The sequence below is a fragment of the Cnephaeus nilssonii genome (assembly GCF_951640355.1).
Source record: "Cnephaeus nilssonii genome assembly, chromosome: 11".
Classification (NCBI taxonomy): Eukaryota; Metazoa; Chordata; class Mammalia; order Chiroptera; family Vespertilionidae; genus Cnephaeus; species Cnephaeus nilssonii.
In genome coordinates, this window is record NC_137082.1 from 36,884,383 (window position 1) to 36,906,566 (window position 22,184).

At 43.5% G+C, this 22,184-nt stretch overlaps 2 protein-coding genes across 6 annotated transcripts in view; both read left to right on the top strand.

Annotated features, from left to right (window-relative positions):
- Positions 1 to 22,184, top strand: part of CNBD2 (cyclic nucleotide binding domain containing 2) — a gene marked incomplete at its 3' end in the record, with an annotated part of 114,960 nt that overhangs the window by 47,831 nt on the left and 44,945 nt on the right. For 4 of the 5 annotated variants that reach the window (XM_079783538.1, XM_079783540.1, XM_079783539.1 and 1 more), the window contains 4 exons: positions 3,998 to 4,175; positions 5,555 to 5,675; positions 7,520 to 7,683; positions 12,533 to 12,851. In XM_079783538.1, the coding sequence (XP_079639664.1) occupies positions 3,998 to 4,175; positions 5,555 to 5,675; positions 7,520 to 7,683; positions 12,533 to 12,851 (782 nt within the window). Of the gene's footprint in view, positions 1 to 3,997; positions 4,176 to 5,554; positions 5,676 to 7,519; positions 7,684 to 12,532; positions 12,852 to 14,285; positions 14,379 to 22,184 lie in introns of those variants that run through there. The other variant, XR_013814147.1, reaches the window with a different exon arrangement.
- EPB41L1 (erythrocyte membrane protein band 4.1 like 1) overlaps positions 14,356 to 22,184 on the top strand; it is a 155,557-nt gene continuing 147,728 nt past the window's right edge. The window contains exon 1 of the mRNA XM_079783532.1: positions 14,356 to 14,378. The gene's annotated coding sequence lies outside the window, so the exon portion shown is untranslated. The remainder of the gene's footprint in view (positions 14,379 to 22,184) is intronic.

Genomic DNA, 22,184 nt, shown 5'->3' on the forward strand with positions numbered 1-22,184 from the left:
CCCGCCGCAGACCATCAAAAGTGGGGGAACTGGGTGCCTGTCTGCTCTGGCACCAGGCCTTTCAGAAGCCTCCGCCGAGCCGGAGGCTTCTGAAAGGCCTGGTGCGCCAGCAGACAGGCACCCAGCTCTCCCGCAATCGAAAGCGAAAGCATGTAGGGGACCCTACACGTGCATGATTCAATCATGCACTGGGCCTCTAGTCATACAATATTTGTCTTTTTGTGACTGGCTTATTCTACTTTGTATAATGTCTTCGTGTTTCATCTATGTTGTAGCATATGTCAGAATTTCCTTCCTTTTTAAGGCTGAATAATATTCCATTGTATAAATATACCACATTTTGTTTATCCATTCATCTGTTGTTGGACACTTGAGCTGCTTCCACATTTTAGTTTTAGTGAATAATGCTTTTGTGAACACAGGTGTACAAATATATATTTGAGACCCTTTTTTCTTTTGAATATATACCAAGAAGTGGAATTGTTGGATCACCTGGTACTTCTATTTTCTTTCTTTCTTTTTTTTTTTTTTAGGAATCACATGTGTTTCACAGCAGCTATACCATTTTACCTTACCACTAAGAGTGCATGAGGGTTCCAATTTCTCTACATCCTCATCTTTTTTTTTTTTAAGTTTTAGAAATTCTCTATATATTCTGGACATTAATCTCTTAGCAGACATAAGATTTGCAAATATTTTATCCCACTTTTCAGTTTGCCTTTTTACTCTGTTGATTTTGTCTTTTGATGCACAAAATTTAAAATTTTTCATGAAGTCTATTTTTTCTATTTTTGTTGTCACTTGTGCCTTTGGTTTATATATAAGAAATCATTGTCAATTCCAATGCCATGAAGCTTCTGCCTTATGTTTTCTTCTAACAGTTTTATAGTTTTAGATCTTACATTTAGGTCTTGGATTCATTTTTGAGTTAATATTTGTATATGTTCGATAAGGGTCCAACTTATTCTTTGACATGTGGATATACAGTTTTTCCCACACCATTTGTTGAAGACTGTCCTTTCCCTATTGAATGGTATTGGCACCCTTGTAAAAAATTATTTGACCACATATGTGAACATTTATTTCTGAGCTCTCTATTCTGTTTCATTGGTATATATAATAGAGGCCCAGTGCACGAAATTCATGCATGGGAGGGGCATCCCTCAACCCAGCCTGCACCCTCTTGCAATCCGGGACCTCTCGGGGATGTCCAACTACCAGTTTAGGCCTGATCCTGCAGGGATCCCTGCGGGATTGGGCCTAAACTGGCAACTGGATGTCCTGGATTGTGAGAGGGATGTCCGACTGCTGGCTCCTAACCACTCGCCTGCCTGCCTGCCTGATTACCTGTAACCCCTCTGCCTGCCTGCCTGATAGCCCCTTACTGCTCGCCTGCCTGCCTAATCGCTCCTAACTGCTCACCTGCCTGCCTGATTTCCCCTAACTGCCTCTGCCTTGGCCCCTGCTGCCGCAGCTTTGTCAGGAAGGTTGTCCGGAAGGACTTCTGGAATGGTGTCTGGAAGGCCGTTGGGTTGTCCGGTCTAATTAGCATATTACACTTTTATTATTTTCTATATATACTAATGGCCCAGTGCACGAAATTTGTGCACATTAAAAGGGAATTAATTAGAGGAAATATTTTAATATTGCTATTTGCCCTTTCTCTATAATAGAAGTGTCAGAGATGAAAGAAAATTAGTAAAATGTATATGAAAATCTTCCTCCTGTCAGAGTCTGGGGCACACCACGGGACCCAGAGTCAAGTACCCGCCCACCTGTGCACGCCTCAAAATCGTGTGAGACCCAGACCCACCTGGCCTCACCCCCATTAGGCGAGATCCAGACCCGGCCAGCCCCACCCCCGTCAAGCCCCGCCAGGCAGGGGGCACAGCCTCAGGTCCCCCTGAGCATGCCAGGTGGGGGATGCAGCCTCAGGTCACCCGACGCACCCTCAGGTCCCCCGCCCAGCGCTGGGGCAGGGGGCGTGGCCTGAGGTCCCCCAGCTGGGCGCTGGGGTGGGGGGGCGCAGCCTCAGGTCCCCTGGCCTGGCACCGGGAAGGGCCATGCCTTGAGGTCCCCTGTCAAGCACCACTGGGCGGGGGTCACAGCCTCAAGTCCCCCGCCCCGGCTCCACTCAGCCTCAAGTCCCTACTGATCACTCGTTATGGGAACCCAGCCTCTGCTGTGGGCACAGCCATCTTGTGTTACAGGAACCCCACCTCTGCTGTGGGTGCAGCCATCTTGTGGTGGCATGATGGTTAATTTGCATATTACCTCTTTATTATATAAGATATATATATATATATATATATATATATATATATATATATATATAGTTATTGTTGTTGTTGTTGTTGTTAATCCTCATCCAAGGATACTTTTCCATTGATTTTTAGGGAGAGTGGGAGAGAGAGGGAAAGATAAGAGAGGAACATTGATGTGAGAGAAACACATCGATTGGTTGCCTCCTGCATGAGCCCTGACCAGGGCCTGGGCCAGGGAGGAGCCTGCAACTGGAATAGAATCTGGGACCCTTTGGTCTGCAGGCTGACACTCTATCCACTGAACCAAACGGGCTAGGGCTATATGCCTGTTTTTATGCCAGTATCACACTGTTTTGATTACTGTAGCTTTATAGTAAGTTTTGAAATCAGGAAGTGTGAATTCTCCAACTTTGTTCTTTTTCAAGATTGTTGCGAGTGTCCCATCTGGGGTGCCAGTTGCGAGTGTCCCCCCCATGTCCCGCGTGGTTCAGGGTTTGGGCTCTGGAGGAGGCTAGAAAATATTAATGAAAGAGACTAGAAAGAGACTAGAAAATATTAATTTGGAAATATTGGGGGCCAGGCGGGAGCCCAGCTCAAGAGGAAGGACTCCACCTTGCTCTGGCCTTGCTATCCCTTTTATTCAGATTGTGGGATACACCCATGGCCCTTAGGCAGGCAATTTCAATGATAGCCTGTCAGCAAGGATTTACATAAGACTAAAAGGTGGAAGTTGCTTTAGCTACCTTTGTCTCAACTAGACAGTGGGTGCTTGGCTCTGACCTTTCAGAGCCTTCAAGGTTAACCAGCCTTCCGGGTTCCTTGTCCACACCTCTCTGCTAGTGAAGGCAATGGGTGGCTTCCAACAGATTGTTTTGGCTATTTGGGGTCCCTTGAGATTTCTTCTGAATTTTAGGATAGGTTTTTCTATTTCTGCAAAAAAGTCAGGTAATGACTTTTGATAATAATTACATTGAATCTATAGATGGCTTTGGGTAGTATTGACATCTTAACATTATTGGCTTCTAATTCATGAACATGGGATATGTTTCCATTTATTATGTGTTCTCTAATTTCTTTCAGCAGTGTTTTGTAGTTTGGTTAGTGTATAGAAATCCAACTTTGTATCCTGCTATTTTGCTGAATTCATTTATTAGCTCTAACAGTTCTTGAGTAGTTGGTTTACTCCTGAGTAGTATTCTCTTGGAGAACTTGTTAATAACTCCCATGGAGGGCCTGTTATGTGCTGGGCACTGTGCTAGGTACATAGCACATACTCTTATCTGCAATTCTTACAATTATCCTATGAGGGTTCCAAGAGATTATATGACTTGTTCAAGGTTCCATGGCTGGTCCTCCATTTATCTTTTGTTGCTGCCACTACCCCCAATCCCAGTTTGAAATCCCAGACAAATGTGATCTGCCAAAAGACATGAGCTTTGAATTAGATTGACCTGAGTTCAAACAGCTTCAGCCTTTTCCTGGGTGACTTAACCTCTCTGCTGCTCATTTTATTTCTTAAATGAGGCCAGTGACATGTCTCTGGATGCAATGGAGGGACAATACTAGTACACGGACACCATGGTATATTTTTAACCCCTCTCTCTTTTTAAAAAAAAATTTCCTCATACACCAGACTAGCCAGGCAGGTGACTATGATATATCTCCAACTACCCATCAGAACCCTCATATGTGCAAAGGCCCACTAATATGTTTCCCTGTGCTTTCTCTAACAGAAGCTTCTCCTGTGAAGAGATTTAAGGAATTCCAGGTCAAATCATATCCTGCGCAGGATTTTAGCTCTCTGAAGCTTCTGCATCTCCAGAAAGCCTTGGAGCAACAGGGGACCACCTTCAGTAAGAAGATTAATACCCTAGAAGATAGTCTCCCAAAGACCTTTGGCCCAAAGATCAAGTAAGTGGGAAAGGACACTTGGTGGGCACTGGCCTACAGGCAGCTCAACACCAAGCCCTAGAAACAGTCCCCACCCCCATTAAAGATGGAACAAAATGTTGCAGTGAGAGTGTGCTCTGCAGTGATATAGATAATGACATCAGTATCACAATCTCCATATTGTCATAGTGCCACTTTCCTCAAGTCTTTTGCCTGTTAACTTTCCCAGCCTGCTCGTCTCCATATGAGCATCCCATGGCTTCTGAGTTTTTTCCTCGGATGGATACTCTTTCTAAGGGATCCTGTGCTTGAAATACCAATCCAGTTCTTCTGAAGGTAGAGATAGAACAGGCCCAGTTTCTCTGCTATAAATCAATAAGGGAAAAGGGACAGGCTGGACCCAGAAGTGAAAAACAAAGGACATGCTGGGCATGTGCCACTCATCTACCAGTCCTGAGGTTTGTGTGAAAATAGAAGCCTGCCTTATTTATGTGTAGGCGAGTTCAGCCATATTTTCAGCTGGTAAATACTCTTTTTCCTGCCTCTAATCCAAAAAGTGTAGCCTGTCTCTTCCTCCTACCTAGCCGGAGACCAAAGAAGGCACAACAGGATTGCCTGGGTAAAATTAACCCCAACATGAACAAAGTACAGAGTCTCCAGGCTACCCAGGGAAACCTGTCTTTGTAAACAAACAAAGAAACACACACACACACACACACAAACAAAGCCACTTCTTCTCTGCCTTCCTGTAGTGTCCCTAAAGTAAGGTGACCAGATCGTCCCACTTTTGGCGGGACAGTCCCGATTTTTAACAATTTGTCCCGCGTCCCACGGCGTTTTAAAAAAGTCCCTATTTTAGGGACTTGTTTAAAATGCCGTGGGACGCGGGACAAATTGTTAAAAAATAGGGACTTTTTAAAAACGCTGTGGGACTCAGGACAAATTGTTAAAAATTGGGACTGTCTTGCCAAAAGCGGGACGATCTGGTCACCTTATCCTAAAGGCACAGAGCTTACTCTTTGTCAAACAGTCTGGTCCATTTTCAGGCAGCTCTGACTTAGGAATTCCTTCCTCATGTTGAGCATACGTCAGCCAGTGTGGACTTCTCACCCAGCAGGCCTGGCTCAGCTGCATTGAGGTCATCAGCCACTTCTTGCACATAACAAACAGCTTTCAGGTGGTTAAAGGGGTCCTGTCTTCTTCTCTTCCAAGTTTCCCTCCCTATTAAACTTCTCCAATTCCTGACTCAGTCTCTCCCAGGCCTTGATTTGGAGTTTGCTTACTTCTGAAAGAGGGGAGGGAAGATTTCCATGTGCAATAGAGATGGAACTGATTATCCATGGCCTCATGAACTGGCTGTGTTACAAAGGAGTTCTTTTTAACAAGTTGTCTAATTCCAGATCCCGGCAACCTCATCTGCTGAAGTGTCCCATGATCAAAACCCAGTATGGTGATATCCCGAAGGAGGCTTCAGTGGGGGGCTACGTCAAGCTCCACACAGTGCAGGAAGGAGAAATCGTTGTAAGTGTACAGAAAGCCTTGTTTACGATATAGTGTGTAACATGATAGGTTGTGAGTGTTAAGTAATGAGAGTAAAGGTTTAAAAATATTCCACTCTATATGTGATGATATTAAGGAACATTATTGATTTTTTAGATATGGTGATTTTAAAATTACCGTATTATGCTTATGGTTTTTAAGAGTTCTTATAGTTATGCAATAAATGTCAACATATTTACAGATAAAATATGACATCTGGTACTTGCTTTAAAATAATTTAGGAATAAGGCAAGGGTGTCACCTCTCACCACTCCTATTCAACATTGTACTGGAAGTCCTAGCTAGTGCATTAAGACAAGAAGAGGAGGTAAAACATATACAGATTGGGGAGGGAGAAATAAAGCTGTGTTTGTTTGCAGATGATATGCTTGTTTATTTCAAAGAATAAAATAAAAAAAGAACCCCCCAAAATTCCTGAAGCTAATGAATGATTATAGCAAAGTTTTAGTAAAAGGTAATGAACAATTGGAATTTGAAATTAAAAATGCAATGCCATGTACAATAGCACCAAAAAGTGAAATACTTAGATATAAATCTAACAAAATATGTTTAGGATCCATATGCAGAAAACTAACTATAATGAAATAATTCAAAGAAGATTTACATAAATGGAAAATATTCTATGTTTATGGATTGTATGATTCCAATTCTATGACATTCCGAAAAAGGTAAAATTACAGAGATAATAAAATGATCAGTGGTGGCCAGAGGTTTGGAGGTCAGGGGAAGGGCTGAATAGGTAAAGCACATGGGATTTTTAGGACAGTAAAATTATCTGTATGATACTGTAATGGTGGATTCAAAACATTAAGCATTTGTCAAAACCCATAGAACTGTACAGCACAAAGAGTGAAGCTTAATGTATGCAATTTGTCAAAACAAAAAAAATTATCTAGGATGTCGGGAGATTGCAGGAAGGAATATAGACTCTGACAAGAGAATCTAACAATTTTACAAATGCATAAAACCACTTCAATGAAGGGAGTGGGAGAAAAAAGTGCTGATGACCTAAGTATATGGAGTCTGTAAGACTAAAAGCAGAAGGAACCATACACAAGCATTGGACTCTAGTTGATAAAGTTGGTGTATGGATTAACAATTGATTCTGCTGTCATGTATACTGAAATGGATCAATTAAGTAAATGAATGGTGGATGGTAGGAGCCAGGTATCTCACATCATGAGACATCTACAAGCAGATATGCCTGTCGACCTCCATCTCCCTTCCAGATATAATCAAATAGGAATCCATGCCAGGGAGCCAAAGGAGCATGATAAGCTGCAGAGGAGGCGGCCAGCGGCCTCCAAAGTCTGTGCGGGAGGGAGAAAGAATCGAGGCTCAGTGGGGACATGCATTTATGGGCAAAGACCTGCAGAAAAAGATGGGGAAGGGGGTTGTAGCTACAAAAGGGAAGATCTAGAAGAGGAGGACTAGCTGTTTGATTTTTGTCATAGTCCTAAGGAAGAGAACGTGGGCTTACTTGGCACAAGGAAGAGTTGAGATTGGCTGTTGGGGGAAACTTGTAAAATGCCATCCTCTGGAGAGTAACTGTGAGTACAATTCTGGGAGAGAGCCTGCTGCCTGCAGGCAGGATGTGGACAAAGCTCCTTAAGGGCTCTTGTCATTTGAAGAGTCAGAAGATTCGATGTCATGTAGCAAATGAGCCCTGGACTTCTCCCCATCATTTGCCAAATGGCCCCAGATAGAGTCACTTCCTATTTGAGCCTTGTTTTTTCCATCTAGAATATCTGCCAGTAGAAGTGGATGGTCCCTGAGATCCAACTTTCTGGGACTTTTTCCTGTAGGGCCTTCACCAGATCCTCCTTCCAGACAACCAACAAGACGTGCGGCCCTTTATCCTTGTGAGCCTGGGAGTTGAGTTGATAACGGTGCGGAAAGAAAAATTTTGTGAACTGATTGACAGCGAGGTAACAGAAAAGTTGTCCAGGTTCAAGATCGGGTACCCCAGGTCAGTGCTGGCTATGTGTGTATATCCCACCAGATCAAATGAACAAATTTTCACCTATTTTAGTAAAAGAAAGAAAAAAATGATAATACCTAATGCTGACAAGGGTGGGATGAAACTGGTAGTTGTTGCTACACTGTAAATTGTCTCAGTTCTTTGGATAATAATTTTAGCATTATGTTTTAAGTGCCCTAAAACTGTTCCTACTTTTGGAAGCAATGGTCTACCTGTGAATTTATATAACTAAGTTATGGGGAAAGCTACATGCATTAGGATGTTCATAGCAGTCATATTCATAATAGAAAAACCACCACCACCCACACGTGTTACTAAAGGGATAGTTTAGAAAATTGTGATCCATGCTCTAGCCGGTTTGGCTCAGTGGATAGAGTGAGGCCTGTGGACTGAAGGGTCCAAGGTTCAATTCGGTCAAGGGCACATGCCCGGGTTGCAGGCTGATCCCCACTAGGGGGCGTGCAGCCGATCAATGATTGTCATCATTGATGTTTCTATGTCTCTCTCTCCGTTCCTCTCTGAAATCAATAAACATATATTGGGAAAAAACCACAAAACTTTGCAGGGTTATTTCACTGCCTATAGGATACAGTGTGACTTAATGCCACATAAATGGCTCTTCATGGTCTGACCCCTCAACTCCCCTGCAGCACCTCCTGCCACCTCTAACCCCTCCATCAACATAGGCAGATTGCTTCCTGGACCCTCCATATAATCGCCTTTGCCACTGTAGGCCTTTCTACCTGAAATGCCACCCCCCAATCCTGTCCCTCTTTTTCTAGTAAATTTCTGCTTATTCTTTAAGATTCATCTTCTCAAGACAACCTTTCCTGACTGGCCCCCACTTGGGGTTGTACCCCGTTCTGCACACTCATTGTGCTCCCTTTGCAGCTCTATCACTTACCACACACATTGTATTATAGCTGCTGACAGCCGTGTAGTTTGTACATATCTTTCCTCCATCACTTGATTCATTGCTTCACAAAGGCAGGGATTGGACTTTATCTGTCTTTCATCTCTAGCACCTGTATAGTACCTGGTAGGTAAATGTTGAATGAATGGGGGCATACTCATTGCAGAAAACTAGAAAATGCTGAACATTTAAAAAGGTGAAAACCAAAATTATTGTATTCCTCCACCAATCCCAATTAGTGTTTTGTGTATTTTATTTACCGCATGGATATATGCCAAATGTGCATTTACTATTCGTACACACAAAGTTTTATAATGGGAATCATGCTGATTATAGAATTTTGCATCCTCCCTCCTTTTTTTCTTGTGTGATATTGTGATCAGTCTTGGTTTTGCTGGCATGTGTGGGAAGCAAGTGATTCCAGTGGTAGAGAAAGAGGTGTAAAGGCAGGAGATCTGTAACTATATCCCACAAACACATGAAAGGATTTTATAGGGGATCTGTATGACCTTGGATAAGTCAGTTTCCCTCCTCTAGGCTTCAGACTCCAATCTGCAAAACAAGAAAATTAGACTAGAACAGTGTTTCCTAAAGTATGGAACACATTCACAGAAGGTTTACAAGATGATTTTAGGCAGCACGTGGATTGACATTGTTAGTTTTAACAGCTATGTATTTATTCTAGTGTGAATTAGAAAAAAAGCATGCTTCATTCACTACATCCATGACCTGGCAGATTTTGTTGCTTAGAACAAAGCCAAAGTAAATATTTAAGTAAAAGAAACTAAGTAGATTTAATAAAAAATCATTAGTAAATTAAAGACCAGATAACATGCAGATATGGCCCAAATTGGGGCAGTTCTGTGAGAAAAACAAGTTGGAAAACAGTGGTGGTTCCTTGCAGTTCAAAGATGCCATAGTTCTCTGGTTCACGTGCACTACCAATATAGAAAATGGCTAGTTAGAGGTAACTACCCAAGAAATGATTTAAGGAGCTTTAGCTCCTGCATAATGCCTGGCACATGATGGGTATCAGTTAATGCCTGTTGAATGGAAATTCAGAAAGGCTTACATAGACTCGAGGGTGGCAGATGTTTGGGCTGCCCAGTCAGCACTTTGTTGCAATCATCTACAATGCTGACAGATTGAATTCTGGCTTATTCATTAATTGTTGAAGTCATGGTTTTCTAGATTGCTAAAGTAGGCAGAAATCATAGCCAGTATCTAGCTCAAATCCTCCACGTTTTAACTGAGGACTGTGAGGCCCAGGAAAGGGCCTGTGACATCCTATAGGTCACATAGTCACTGAATGAGACACCTGTCCTGTGAATGCCACAGGCTAGATATCCTGAAACCTCTCCCTACAAAACACAGTGAGTGTCACATAGAATATAATCACAGGAAAGGAGGGAAATCTCCAAGGGAAAAATGGAGAGGACCCTAAAAGACAAAGCACAGGGGGATCTAGTGTTGGGATTGCCCAGCAAGGATGGGGTTTAAGGGAATCATGGGTTGAAGTTACACAGCCTGCAAGGACGGATGAAACTTTCAGTTCGAGTGAGGTAGGGAATGGAACTAAAGTGCCTGCATGAAGCTGAGGTCCCTAGAAGAGCTACCCTGTTTAGTGAAAAACTAGATTAGAAATCAGTATGACCATCAGCATCAGGAGGTAACATGGAATCTGGTTTGTCTTAACTTGGAAAAAGAAGATCCCCTAAGAATTTGTAATTGCCTGCTTGCCCCCTCAGGGTTTGGTGAGTCCCTTAGCCTGTTTGGCCCCAGTTTCCATGTTTGTGAATTGGGGTGGTTATGAGGATCAAATTAATTAACAAACATAAAGTGCTTGGCACATGGTAAGTGCTAAGTCAGAGTTAAATAGTGTTGTCATTATCTATTATGTAAAAAATTGGGAGGTAATGGAAATTACGTGAAGACTTTCTAGTGGCGTGCTGGTGAAGGTTTAAAACAAACTCTCTGGGAGGTGGGAGGTAACCCTGATTGGAAGTGTTTGCCCATTCCTATTATGGACACATTCCCACCATGCCCAATTTTGAGCTACCAACCTGATGGAGTTGAGAAGAGATGCACACAATCATCTCTTGTGAGCTGGTAGGAGCTGACTTTGATACACCATTGAGACCAATAGGACTAGCTTGTAGCCCACTCCAACCTCTGGATTTTTTATTAAATTGCTCTCTATGGATCATAGTGGACTCTGTTCTGGTCAAATAATGGAGCCAAAAGAATGTTCTAATCTGTTTGTGATTTATTAGGTTTGCCTCTTTAGGTGAGAGTACAGGCGAGTCAATGAAAATTGAACTTACCCTTCACTTGCTGTGGTCTCAGAAGGAAATTAGCCAATGAGTGCTGAGCCCATGCCAGCCTCCCCCACTTTCCCCATGCTCACATCTATGAGGGCAGGGGGCAAAATAGAGCCAGGACACCAAGGCCAGTCCAAGGTAGCTTCAATCTGCTTTCCATCTTTTCTTTATATTTTTATTGATTTCAGAGATGAAGGGAGAGGGAGAGATAGAAACATCAATGAGAGAGAATCATTAATTGGCTACCTTATGCATGCCCCCTACTGGGGATTGAGCCCACAACCCCGGTATGTGCCCTTGACTGGGACACTTCAGTCCGCAGGCGGATGCTCTATTCACTGGGCCAAACCGGCTAGTGCTGCTTTCCATCTTTATAGATATGCCTGCTCTGGATATTTCATACAAGTGGCATTCTACAATATGTGGTCTTTTGTGGCTTACTTTTTAGCATTTTTTTTCAATATATATTTTATTGATTTTCTACAGAGAGGAAGGGAGAGGGACAGAAAGCCAGAAACATCGATGAGAGAGAGACATCGATCAGCTGCCTCCTGCACACCTTCCACTGGGGATGTGCCTGCAACCAAGGTACATGCCCTTGACCGGAATCGAACCTGGGACCTTTCAGTCCGCAGGCCGACACTCTATCCACCGAGCCAAACCAGTTAGGGCTAGCATAATATTTTCAAATTTCATCCATGTTGCAGTAGTATCAATACTTAATTCCTTGTTATTGTCAAATAATATTCCATTGCATGTGTATACCATACTTTATCTATTCATCAGATAATGGACCTTTGAGTTGTTTCTTCGTTTTGGCTATTATGAATAATGTTGCTATAAACATTCTTGTTCAAGTTTTTATGTTGGCATATGTTTCCATTTCTCTTGGGTATATACCTAGCAGTAGACTTGCTGGATCATAAATTACTATGTTTAACCTTTTGAGGAACTGCCAGACTATTTTCCAAGGTGGCTGCACCAATTTACATTCCCATCAGTAATATATTGGAAACCCTGTTCCAGTATTTTCATATCCTCGTCAACATTTATTATCTATCTTTTGAATTATAGCCCTTTTAGTAGACATAAGTGGTATCTCATTGTGGCCTTGATTTACATTTCCCTGATGGCTAATGGTCACATATGTAATTCAGTGGCCACATTAAATAAGTAAAAAGAAATGGGTAAAATTAACTTTAATAATATATTTTATTGAATTCAGTATATCGAAAATATTATCATTTCAACATATAATCAATATAAAAATTATTAGATACTCTACATTCTTTTTTTGTTGTAAGTCTTTGAAAGTGGGTGTATGTTTTAGACTCACAGCACAGCTCTAATTCATATTGGCCACATTTCAGGTACTCAGCAATCACATGCAGCTTGTGGGCATTGTGTGGAACAGCGCAGGTCTAGGGGAAGAAAGTGTGGAAAGGTAAAGGAGGCAGAGATAAGAGTCTGGGAAAAGGCACAGAAGTGGGAAGGAGCACACTGTGTTTAGGGATTGAAAAGAGTGGTGGGAGGCAAGGCTGGAGGGGGCAGGGCACAGGGAGGAGCTGGCGTGGGAACCTCAGCCTCTATGCCTTACCTTCAGCGATGACGAAATGTGCCAGAAGTTCCTCATGGAGAACAGCTGGAATATCTTCCGGAAGGACCTGGTGCATCTGCTGGTGGAGCCTCGCCGACGTCCACCACTCACCCCAATCCGGTACAAGAAGAAAGAGATCTACAACCCCAAGTCTCTGACACTGGATTTGTGTAGCTTCAACAAGAAGACTAAACCTAATTATCCCATTTTTATGGCACCCCAGAAAAACCTCCCCCCACTGAGGGTTGTCCAGGCCATCAAGGCACCCCGGTACAAAATCCAAGAACTCCTGCCTCGGTACAAGAATGCAGGGGTCCTTGTTTAGACCAAATAAAGGATGGAGGCTTGGCCACTGTGTTTCTGGAATGGACACCATGGGAGTTGTGGAGCTTGGAGTGGGGGCTACCGGGGGCTGAGCAGTGGGTCTGGACAGATGTTTAGGGGCAGCAACTGGGGCACTGTTTCCCTGGACACTTGTGGGGCTGAGTGAGTGGATGGTCAGGAGGCAGGAGGCTGGGCGTGGATGGGTTAATCAATGAAGATGCTCTCAGGGTGGGAGGGTTTTATCTGAAAAGATGGATAGGAGGCACAGAGGGGTTCAGACCAAAGTGAGCAAGACTGGGGTTGCGAACTCACATGCGTTCCAAGGCCAGACAAGTCATCTAAAGGAGAGCAGCAGGACTGGGGAAGCAACAGAGGATGGTGGGGACTGGTGCACACGTTCCCATCTCGATGGAGCAGCTGCCTCTTAGACCCAGTCAATTAATGCCGTGCCAGGAAATAAGTGCAGGCCTGGTACCGCTGGTCTATTTTTCAAGAGAACCAAGAAACCCAATATTTAAGAAGATTCCTACTGGTTTTTAAATGTGAGCAACTAATTCAGATTGTTTTTGAAATACTGTGTTAGGCAAACAAAACACATACGTGGGCTGTGTTGGGCCTACAAACTGCTATTTTGCCAATGCTCATCAAGCACCTCTCTCAGACTGACAAGGCATTGCCAGAGACTGGAGTGAGGCATCACTGTGGAGGGAGGTATAAAAAGCCAGAGGTGGGCAGCATGACAGGAGCGGCATCCTGGGTCAAGGATGAGGATCAAGCAGCCTGAGAGAGGAGGCAGGCCAGAGACAAGGAGGTGGTTGATTGGACTTACAGAGGGCTCCCCAGTCTCTCTGCGGGTGGATCCTGAATCTGCAGCCATCTGTCACTGATCTAGGTTGGCACCACAGACCCAGCGCCCACTTACCTCTTTCCCTTGGGAAATACCATAGTTTAGCTGTGACAGTGCCAAGGGGCCTGGTGGAGGCCATGACAGCACAAGGTCCTGGCCTGGGGCCACCAGGAGCGATATGAGCCCTCCCACACCCTACATACTCACTCACTCACCTAGCCCACCCCTGGCAAGGAGTGGAGTCTGAGGGACAGCTGAGTGCTGAACTGGACATCGAAAGCTCTGGAGAACCTGGCTCTGTTTTCATCTCCCTCGACCCCCTTGAGCATCTTGAGCTCTTTACCTGCACCCCAGTTTCTCCAGTGGCAAAACGAGCAAGTTGGACAAGATCAATGGTTTTCATGAGTGAGGGGTGAGTACAGTTTGAAAAACATATTCAACATTATACTTTTATATGCTGAATTTAAAAGAAAACTTTTTATGTTGCACAGCAAAGGAGAAGGAATATGGAATTTTTCTATCAGAAGGGAGTATGGGTGGAAAAGGGTAGAGAAGCAATGAATTTAATCATCTCAACTTCCCTAATAGATCCAGAAGTTCAAGGAGTCTGAGACATCTGTGGTAGTTCTGGAAGGGCTGTCTGTGACCTACAAGGATGGGGTGGCACCGTTTTGGACCTAGGTAAGTGGGAATGTCTGACTTTATGTGGGATCTCTTTGCATGTAGGGCTGTGGCTCAAAGATGATGGTGTGGACATCTTGTTCATTCAGTTAAAATTTATTAAGCACTTGCTCCATAGCAGACTCAAAGGAGGATTAAGAGGCAGTCTCTATTTCCTCCTATTCTCTAGGCCTGGGGTCAGCAAACCCTTTCTGTAAAGAGCCAAATAATCAATATTTTGGGTTTCGCCAGCCATGCAGTCTCTATTGTAACTACTCAGCTTTGTATGGTGAAATCAATCTTAGTGTTCCAATAAAGCTTTATTTACAAAAACAAGTGGCAGGCCAGATTTGGCCTGTGGGCCGTAATTTGCTTACTCCTGCTCCAGGCAATAGGGAGCCCTCAAAGGTTCTTGAACAGATAGGATATGGGGACAGAAACTTATTACTGAGCGCTTATTCCATGACAGCCATCTTGCTAAGCATCTGACTGAAATCTGATAACCTTTGGGCTAAGATCCCAGCTCTGCCACTTAATGGCTGTTGAGGACTAGAAGAATTGGTACATGTATAGCACGGTGGAGGATTGTATTCACCAAGACTCCTGGATCCCCCTTCCTGGAAAGTGAGAGAAAAAACTTGCAGAACAGGAGGCAGATCATGTTTCCCAGGAAAGTAGCGGGTGACAGAACAGACTAGAAGGGCAACCTGGGAGTAAAGACACTGTGTTGGGGAAAGAGACGGTGGGGGCTGGTCTTCAGGAAGTCTTGAGGGGAGCAGAGAAAGAGCACAGCTTTTTCTGAAGCCACTATGTAACAGAAGAACCTGAGGATGAGAAATGTCTAAAGAGGACTTCAAAGAGTTTTTCTGTATACTGAGAATGTGTTTCTCCTTTGGGATTTCCTTGAGAAATCAAGTAAACATTTGAATAGCTCTTAACTAGGTTTTATGCAGAACTGCTGTTTCTTTGACTTCAGTAACCAAGCAGAGGGAGGGCAACATGAGGCCCCAGCTATATTAGGGTTACACAGGTACAGTGCTCGATACACATTAGATGTTATTAGCACCTTTATGACTGAGATCAGTTTGGCCATCCGGAGGCTCTCTTCCCCTTTCAATGGGATGGGAAACCGGCTTTTAAAGGCTAAGCCTTAATCATCAGTGATAAAGGCCATCCCCAAGAGATGTGGGGTGAGGCAGTCCTGGCTGGCATCTTGCCCAACCTCCTGACTCTTCACTAAAGTGAATGGTTACTGTCAACATTAAGGGGCAGCCTTGGAGGGAAGAGAGCAGAGGCCGGTCTCCAAAGCATTAATTAGCATGCACTGTGGGTGAGGGCGCTGTTGCAAGAAGGATGGGTGAAACAGTGTGGGAGGGCTTGTGGTTGCTTGTAAGTATGCGAGAGCCTCCTAGCTTCCAGGCTGTGAGCTTCAGAATGAGCAAGCAGTTGTTTTCAAGGCTCCCTCCTCCACACACACTCAGCAATATGGAGCAGGGATCAGAATCAGGCAGGGGAGGACAAGTTAGGATTTATTTGCTCATTCAGAAGGAGCAAATATGATACCCCTTGGCACAATGGTTAGCAACAAACTATGTTTTTAGTGCTACAGAGGTCCTCACTGCCCATCTGGGCACAGATCCTGGGGTCAGGAAGTCCACAGTGATCTGCCATGAGGCAGAAGGGAGGGCCTGGGCTCAGTTATTGAGTGCCCAGCGTATGCCAGGCATTATGTGAGGTACTCAATAGAGACCATCACTTACCCTGAAAATATTTTCTGGCAACTAAGTAGGTGGCATTATCTCCATCTGACAGATGAAGAGCCTGAAGCTTAGAGAGGCAAAGCCTGTCTAAGCTCACTGGGCAATCAGGTGGTGCACTGTTCCAGGAACTCCATGTGCTTTCTCTGCACCCCAGAGCCCTCCTAGGCAGTCAGCACTACAGTGTATGTACTGTTACACCATGTTATTCATCCATCCCACATGCGCCACCTGTTTTCAAAAAAGAAATTCTGCACACACAACCGGGGAACTGTGCTGGAGAGAATATAATCACCCTCTGGAATTTTCCATATGTAAATAAGCCCAGTCATACTTGGAGAGGCACACCCAGGCCACGTGAGTTAAAAATATAGCCCTCAGCACTAACAGCTTCCACTGTTTGGGGAAAATGAAAAAAAAAAAATTGAAAAATAAACATGGGAGATGTTGCCAGTATTTGTTATAGGAAGTGTTTAAGATCCCATTTTGGGGTTGGAAGCAAAACCATTCTTTTAAATCCTCTACTCTTTTTATATAACTCGTGGGGAAAAATTTTTTTACCTTCCAATTATGGGAAGTCTAAAGGGTGAAATGAGAAACTTTGCAACTCCCAGAGTACCACCAGAGGCCATTTTGCTGTGATGCTTTTCTGTTATTTGGGGACTTAAGTGGTTAACCGCAAGGGTTCTGAGTTGCAGAATCTGTAGTCACTGGTTCAGGGCCAACAATGAGGTCCAGTAGTTTCAAGGTGCTGAGAAGCAGCAGAAAGCTGAAACAAGGATTTTCATGGCAGCTGACGGCTGTAGGCTATAGCCCTGGGGGGAGAGCTGGTGCAGTGGGAAGGTGGCATATTGGGATATGTGCTGAACGACTTTCAGCTGGGCTCCTTCCCTTCCTGGAGCTTCACTACTATCATTTGTAAAATTTGAGGGGTCCATAAGGTGTTCATCTGACCTCACCCCAAACCCAGGGCTGTGCAGAGCCCCTGACCTTCTCTCTTCTTCTTAAAAAAAAAAAAAAAGTATTTTTATTGATTTCAGAGAGGAAGGGAGAGGGAGAGAGAGATAGAAAAATCAGTGAGAGAGAATCATGGATTCTCCTGCACGCCCCCCTACTGGGAATCGAGCCCATGGAACCATGACCTCCTGCTTCATAGGTTGACACTCAACCTCTGAGCCACGCTGGCTGAGCTCATTGTGTTTTGGATTTACATTTCCCTAATTAACAGTGAAGTAGAACATCATTTCATATGGTTGCTGGCCATTAGTATATCATCTTTGAAAAAAATGTCTATTCAAGTCCTTTGTCCATTTTTATGTTGGGTTGGTTTTGTTGTTAAGAGTTCTTTATGTATTCTGGATATTAACCCCTATCACATATGATTTGAAAATATTTTCTCCCATTTCATAGGTTGTCTTTTCACTCTCTTGATTGTGCCTTATTGCCTTTTAATAAAGTATTTTGTGAGGGAGGTACTTTGAATATCCCTTCTAATTTTTTTTTTTTTTAATACTCACCCAAGGATATTTTTTTCCATTGATTTTTAGAGACTGGAAGAGAGGGAGATAGAGAAAAACATTGATGTGAGAGAGACATCGATTGGTTGCCTCCTGCACTCCCCAGATTGGAGCTGGGGATCAAACTTGCAACCCAGGTAGGTACCCTTGACCAGAAATCAAACCTGTAACCCTTTGGTGCGTGGGCTGATGCTCTAACCATTGAGCACACCAGCCATGGCTGAATATTCCCTTTTTTATAATGCTTTTCATTTATTCATTTATTTATATCAGCATTGGGCTCATGGTCTCCTACTTTATTTAATGTTATCATCATTCTACTAGAGGCCTGGTGCACGAATTCATGCACTAGTAGGGCCCCTCAGCCTGGCCTTCGGGATTGGGCCGAAACTGGCTCTCCAGCATCCCCTGAGGGGTCCTGGATTGCGAGAGGGCGCAGGCCAGGCCAAGGGACCCCACCGGTGCATGATCGGGGCCGGGAAGGGACGCGGGAGGTTGGCCAGCCAGGGAGGGACCTCAAGAGGGCTCCAGGGCATGTCCGGCCCATCTTGCTCAGTCCCAATTGGCCGGACCCCAGCAGCAAGCTAACCTACTGGTCGGAGCGTCTACCCCCTGGTGGTCAGTGCATGTCATAGTGACTAGTCAAATGGTCAACTGTCTGCCCCCTGGTGGTCAGTGCATGTCATAGTGACTAGTCAAATGGTCAACTGTCTGCCCCCTGGTGGTCAGTGCATGTCATAGTGACTAGTCAAATGGTCAACTGTCTGCCCCCTGGTGGTCAGTGCATGTCATAGAGAGCAGTTGAGTGGCCTTAGCATATCATTAGCATATTACACTTTGATTGATTGAACGGACAACTGGACACTTAGCATATTAGGCTTTTGTTATATAAGATATTTTGATGCACAAATTGTCAGATGTGGCCAATGGAAAATTGGCTTACTCCAAGCTGGCTTCTGTTGTCCTTTTCACGTGTTCCTATCATTTTCTGAGCACTTTCTTGTTTTCTGCCACATGATATTCTAGGATCTTTTACTTTCCCTGCTGCAGCCCTAGAAATTATCCATTTCTCCAAGGACCCTGTTCCTTTTAGTAGAGAATGGTATTTAGAAGCTTCTGGCCCTGGCTCTGACGCTGATGAAATTTGTGGCTTTAAAAGGCCCAGCATCTGATCTGGAGAGGCAAACCCAAGTTTTACCACCAGAATGAACCCCTCATTTATAGATGAGGAGACTGAGGCCCAAATGGGATCATTTGGCCATTTCCCAGCTAGTCAGAGAGCTTAGATGAGAGCTGCGGCCTCTGACTACCTACCTGTCCACTGTGCTTTCCCTGTGATCCCAATGGGGCTGCACCCTCTCTGAACCTCTTTCCTCTTCTGTCCAGAGGACTAGCTTTGCCCTAGTGGTCCAGGGCAGCTTTTCTAAGAGCTAACCTCATCTCTTAGCTTTTTATGAGCCTTATCTCCCCCTGGTGACCTTTATGGGTGAATCCACCTTAAATAGCAGAGGAGAGCTTCAGCTTTTATCTCCAGCTCTAGTAGATTTGGGGCTTGCAGACTGGTCCCAGCCTGGGATGAGCTGTCCAAGTTCACCTGGTTCTCCCCCTTCAGACCAGAGATTCAAGGCTTATGTGCCTCCCTGAGGCCCATTTCAGTCAGCTGACACCTGTCTCATAGGGGCATCAACAGGAGAGATGGGGTGGAGGCCTGATTCTGGGTTGAAGTGGTGGGACAGGCCTGCTCTGACTGCTTCCCAGCCCACCCAGGTTATACCAATAGCACCCAGGGAACCACTAGAAACATTATCTCCCCACATGTGGAGGCGTGTTGTGAGCCTCACTTCAAAGTTGGGGGAGTAAGAATTCCTCTGGTGTATCATTAGAGGTTTTCTGTGCCTGACTTGGGGGTGGCGGTGCTGCATCTGACCTGAACCCTCTGGTTAGGTCAGCTATGGAATCAACTTCGAGCCTGGGAAGCCAACCATTCAAACAGTGCCTGTAATAGAAATGCAGAACCAGTCCGTCGAAAAAACTGAGCATTTGTCTTCTTTGCATTCAAGACATTTCCTAAGCTCCTGAACTCTGGCTATGTGTCAGCATTGTGTGGCATCCTGTGGTGCAGGGAGGATTTAGGCCTGAGCTCAATCCAGTAGACTTTCAAATAACAACGATGATACGAGTTCCATATATAAAAGGCACAAATAGCCCTGGCTGGTGTGCTAAATGGTTAGCATTGACCTGTGCACCAAAGGGTCGAGGATAAGATTCTGGTCAAGGCATCTATCTGGGTTGCAGGTTCTTTCCCCACCCCACTGGGGAATTGATGTCTCTCTCTCTTATCGCTCCCTCTCAAAAAAAATAAATCAGTGGAAATATCCTCAGATGGGGATTAACAAAACAAACCAAAAAAAAAGGGCACAAATAGGGGCTGCAAGAGAAAGAGCATAACTTCTGACATTTGGTTCTGGTGTCAGGTTCTCATTGGTAAGACTGTATGTACATTAAAATTTGAGTTGGGCAGTTTTGAGTTGCTAAATGAAAAATGTAGAAAGGGCACTATAGGCAGAAGGAATAGCTTGAGCAAAGTTGGAATCACCAACCAAAATGCAAGGTTAACTTAAAGAACAGCAGAGCTCCCAGGAGTGCTAACATCTTAAGCGGTGGATGAAGGTATCACAAGACGTGAAACTTCAGATACCTCAGAGTCCAAGCATGAAGGGTGTGAACACCGTGCTTCTATGGAATATGCTAACTTTACAAGCAATGAAGACTTCATATAGGTTTTTAAAGTAACATTTATTTTTTTAAAGTTAACATGTGCATATATAGGAAACTGAAAAACACAAGCAAAGAACAAAGCCATCCATAATCACAAGCAGTTTACAGTCTGATGTGTTCTTCTAAGTCCTGTGTATCTACACAACTAAGCTTTCATTTTTATGTAATTAAGATGGTACAGTTATGTATCATGCTTTCTCACACATCATGAATATTTACCATTTCAAAGTCCCAAAGCTATGAGTATTTTGATAACCAAGAACACCCTACATCAACTCAATCTGGAAGAAATTGTAATCCTGCCTTACTTGGTGACAAAAATTTCATAAAGGACAAAAATAGCAACAGACCTCTAGATAAAAGATACCCACAAAGTTACAATTAAAAAACTGCGTTCCCTTAATGTTCCATTAAAAATGAGACCCAAAGAAGAGTACACAAAGTATAATGCTTCTAAGAGAATTATGATTTATACTTTAAAATATTAGCAAGGTGGCAAGTTTTGACTGAAGTACTTAACATATTCCTATAGCAGTCTAAAGAGATGCACGCACATCAGTGGTTATCACCACAATGTGAATATGAACACATCCACACACACCCCTCACATGAACAAGTCCTGATGTCCATTTCTCAGATGGTTCAACAACTCCGTGTCCAAGATGCCTCTTTTCTAACAATTATAACAAAAAGATATTTACAAATTGGTTAATTCACTAGCTCTACTTTTTATCAGACATTGTCACCTCAGGACATCTAAAAAGCTCCAATGTTGCAAAACAAAGAACCTTGCCCACAATAAACACAGGAACTTTACAAAAATGCATACAGACCTATAGTTATAATCTAAAATTTTCTTCTAGGTATGGAGATATTAGCAAAGAGCCCTTCCCTTCACCCTTCCTCTTCTCCCTCCTCCACCACGTCAGTGACTAAATACAGAACACCTGGCTCCAAGAGGTGGCTTAACAAAGACATTCCCATACTACAGTCCTTCCTAAAAACTAACAAGAGGGCTTTTATAAAGGGATTATTTTACTACCTCTACTTTTAATATACTTCGGGCATTATCCTTGAATACACAGCAATATTAACTAATATGCACATATATAACTATGGTTAGATAATTTTAATTTCTCTAAAGACTCATACGCACAGAACCCTTTTTTCTGTACTTCCTTCCCTCCCCCTTCCCTTGTGAACCGTCAGCATACTCTCCAAGACATCAAATTTAACAATTCCATTCCTCAAATACCACCATTCCTATAAATTAACAAAAAAACAAAAAAAAAATACTTAAAGGGTGTCATTTTAACATATGTTGTGCACTTTCAAACATCTAGAAAGACTAGCCATCTCAAATAAGGATTTGTTTGATTAAACTGCACATAGAGGCTATAATCTTAAAGTGTCTTCTGAATGGGAAGGAACTTTCTGGCCTAAAACCCTTCCCCTTTTCATCTCTATCAACACAGTGGACAGTACAATAAGCATCTGTAATGCTTAGAGAGGATTTTAACAATTTTAACTTCTCATGTTTTCCGAACAGTTCTTCTTAGGAATCTAACCCAAACTGTACACCATGTATTTGTTTACTAACTACTTCTGTCATACACTGGCAACCTCTGTAACATCTAGAAAGGCTAGATGTTGTAAATTAGAACAGTTTGTCCTTCACATACAATATATACACAGCTAAGTAAAACACAATGCACAGGCACAAGGGAAGATGGTTAATCTTGCCTAACTATAAACATACTGGTATAAAGCCCTTT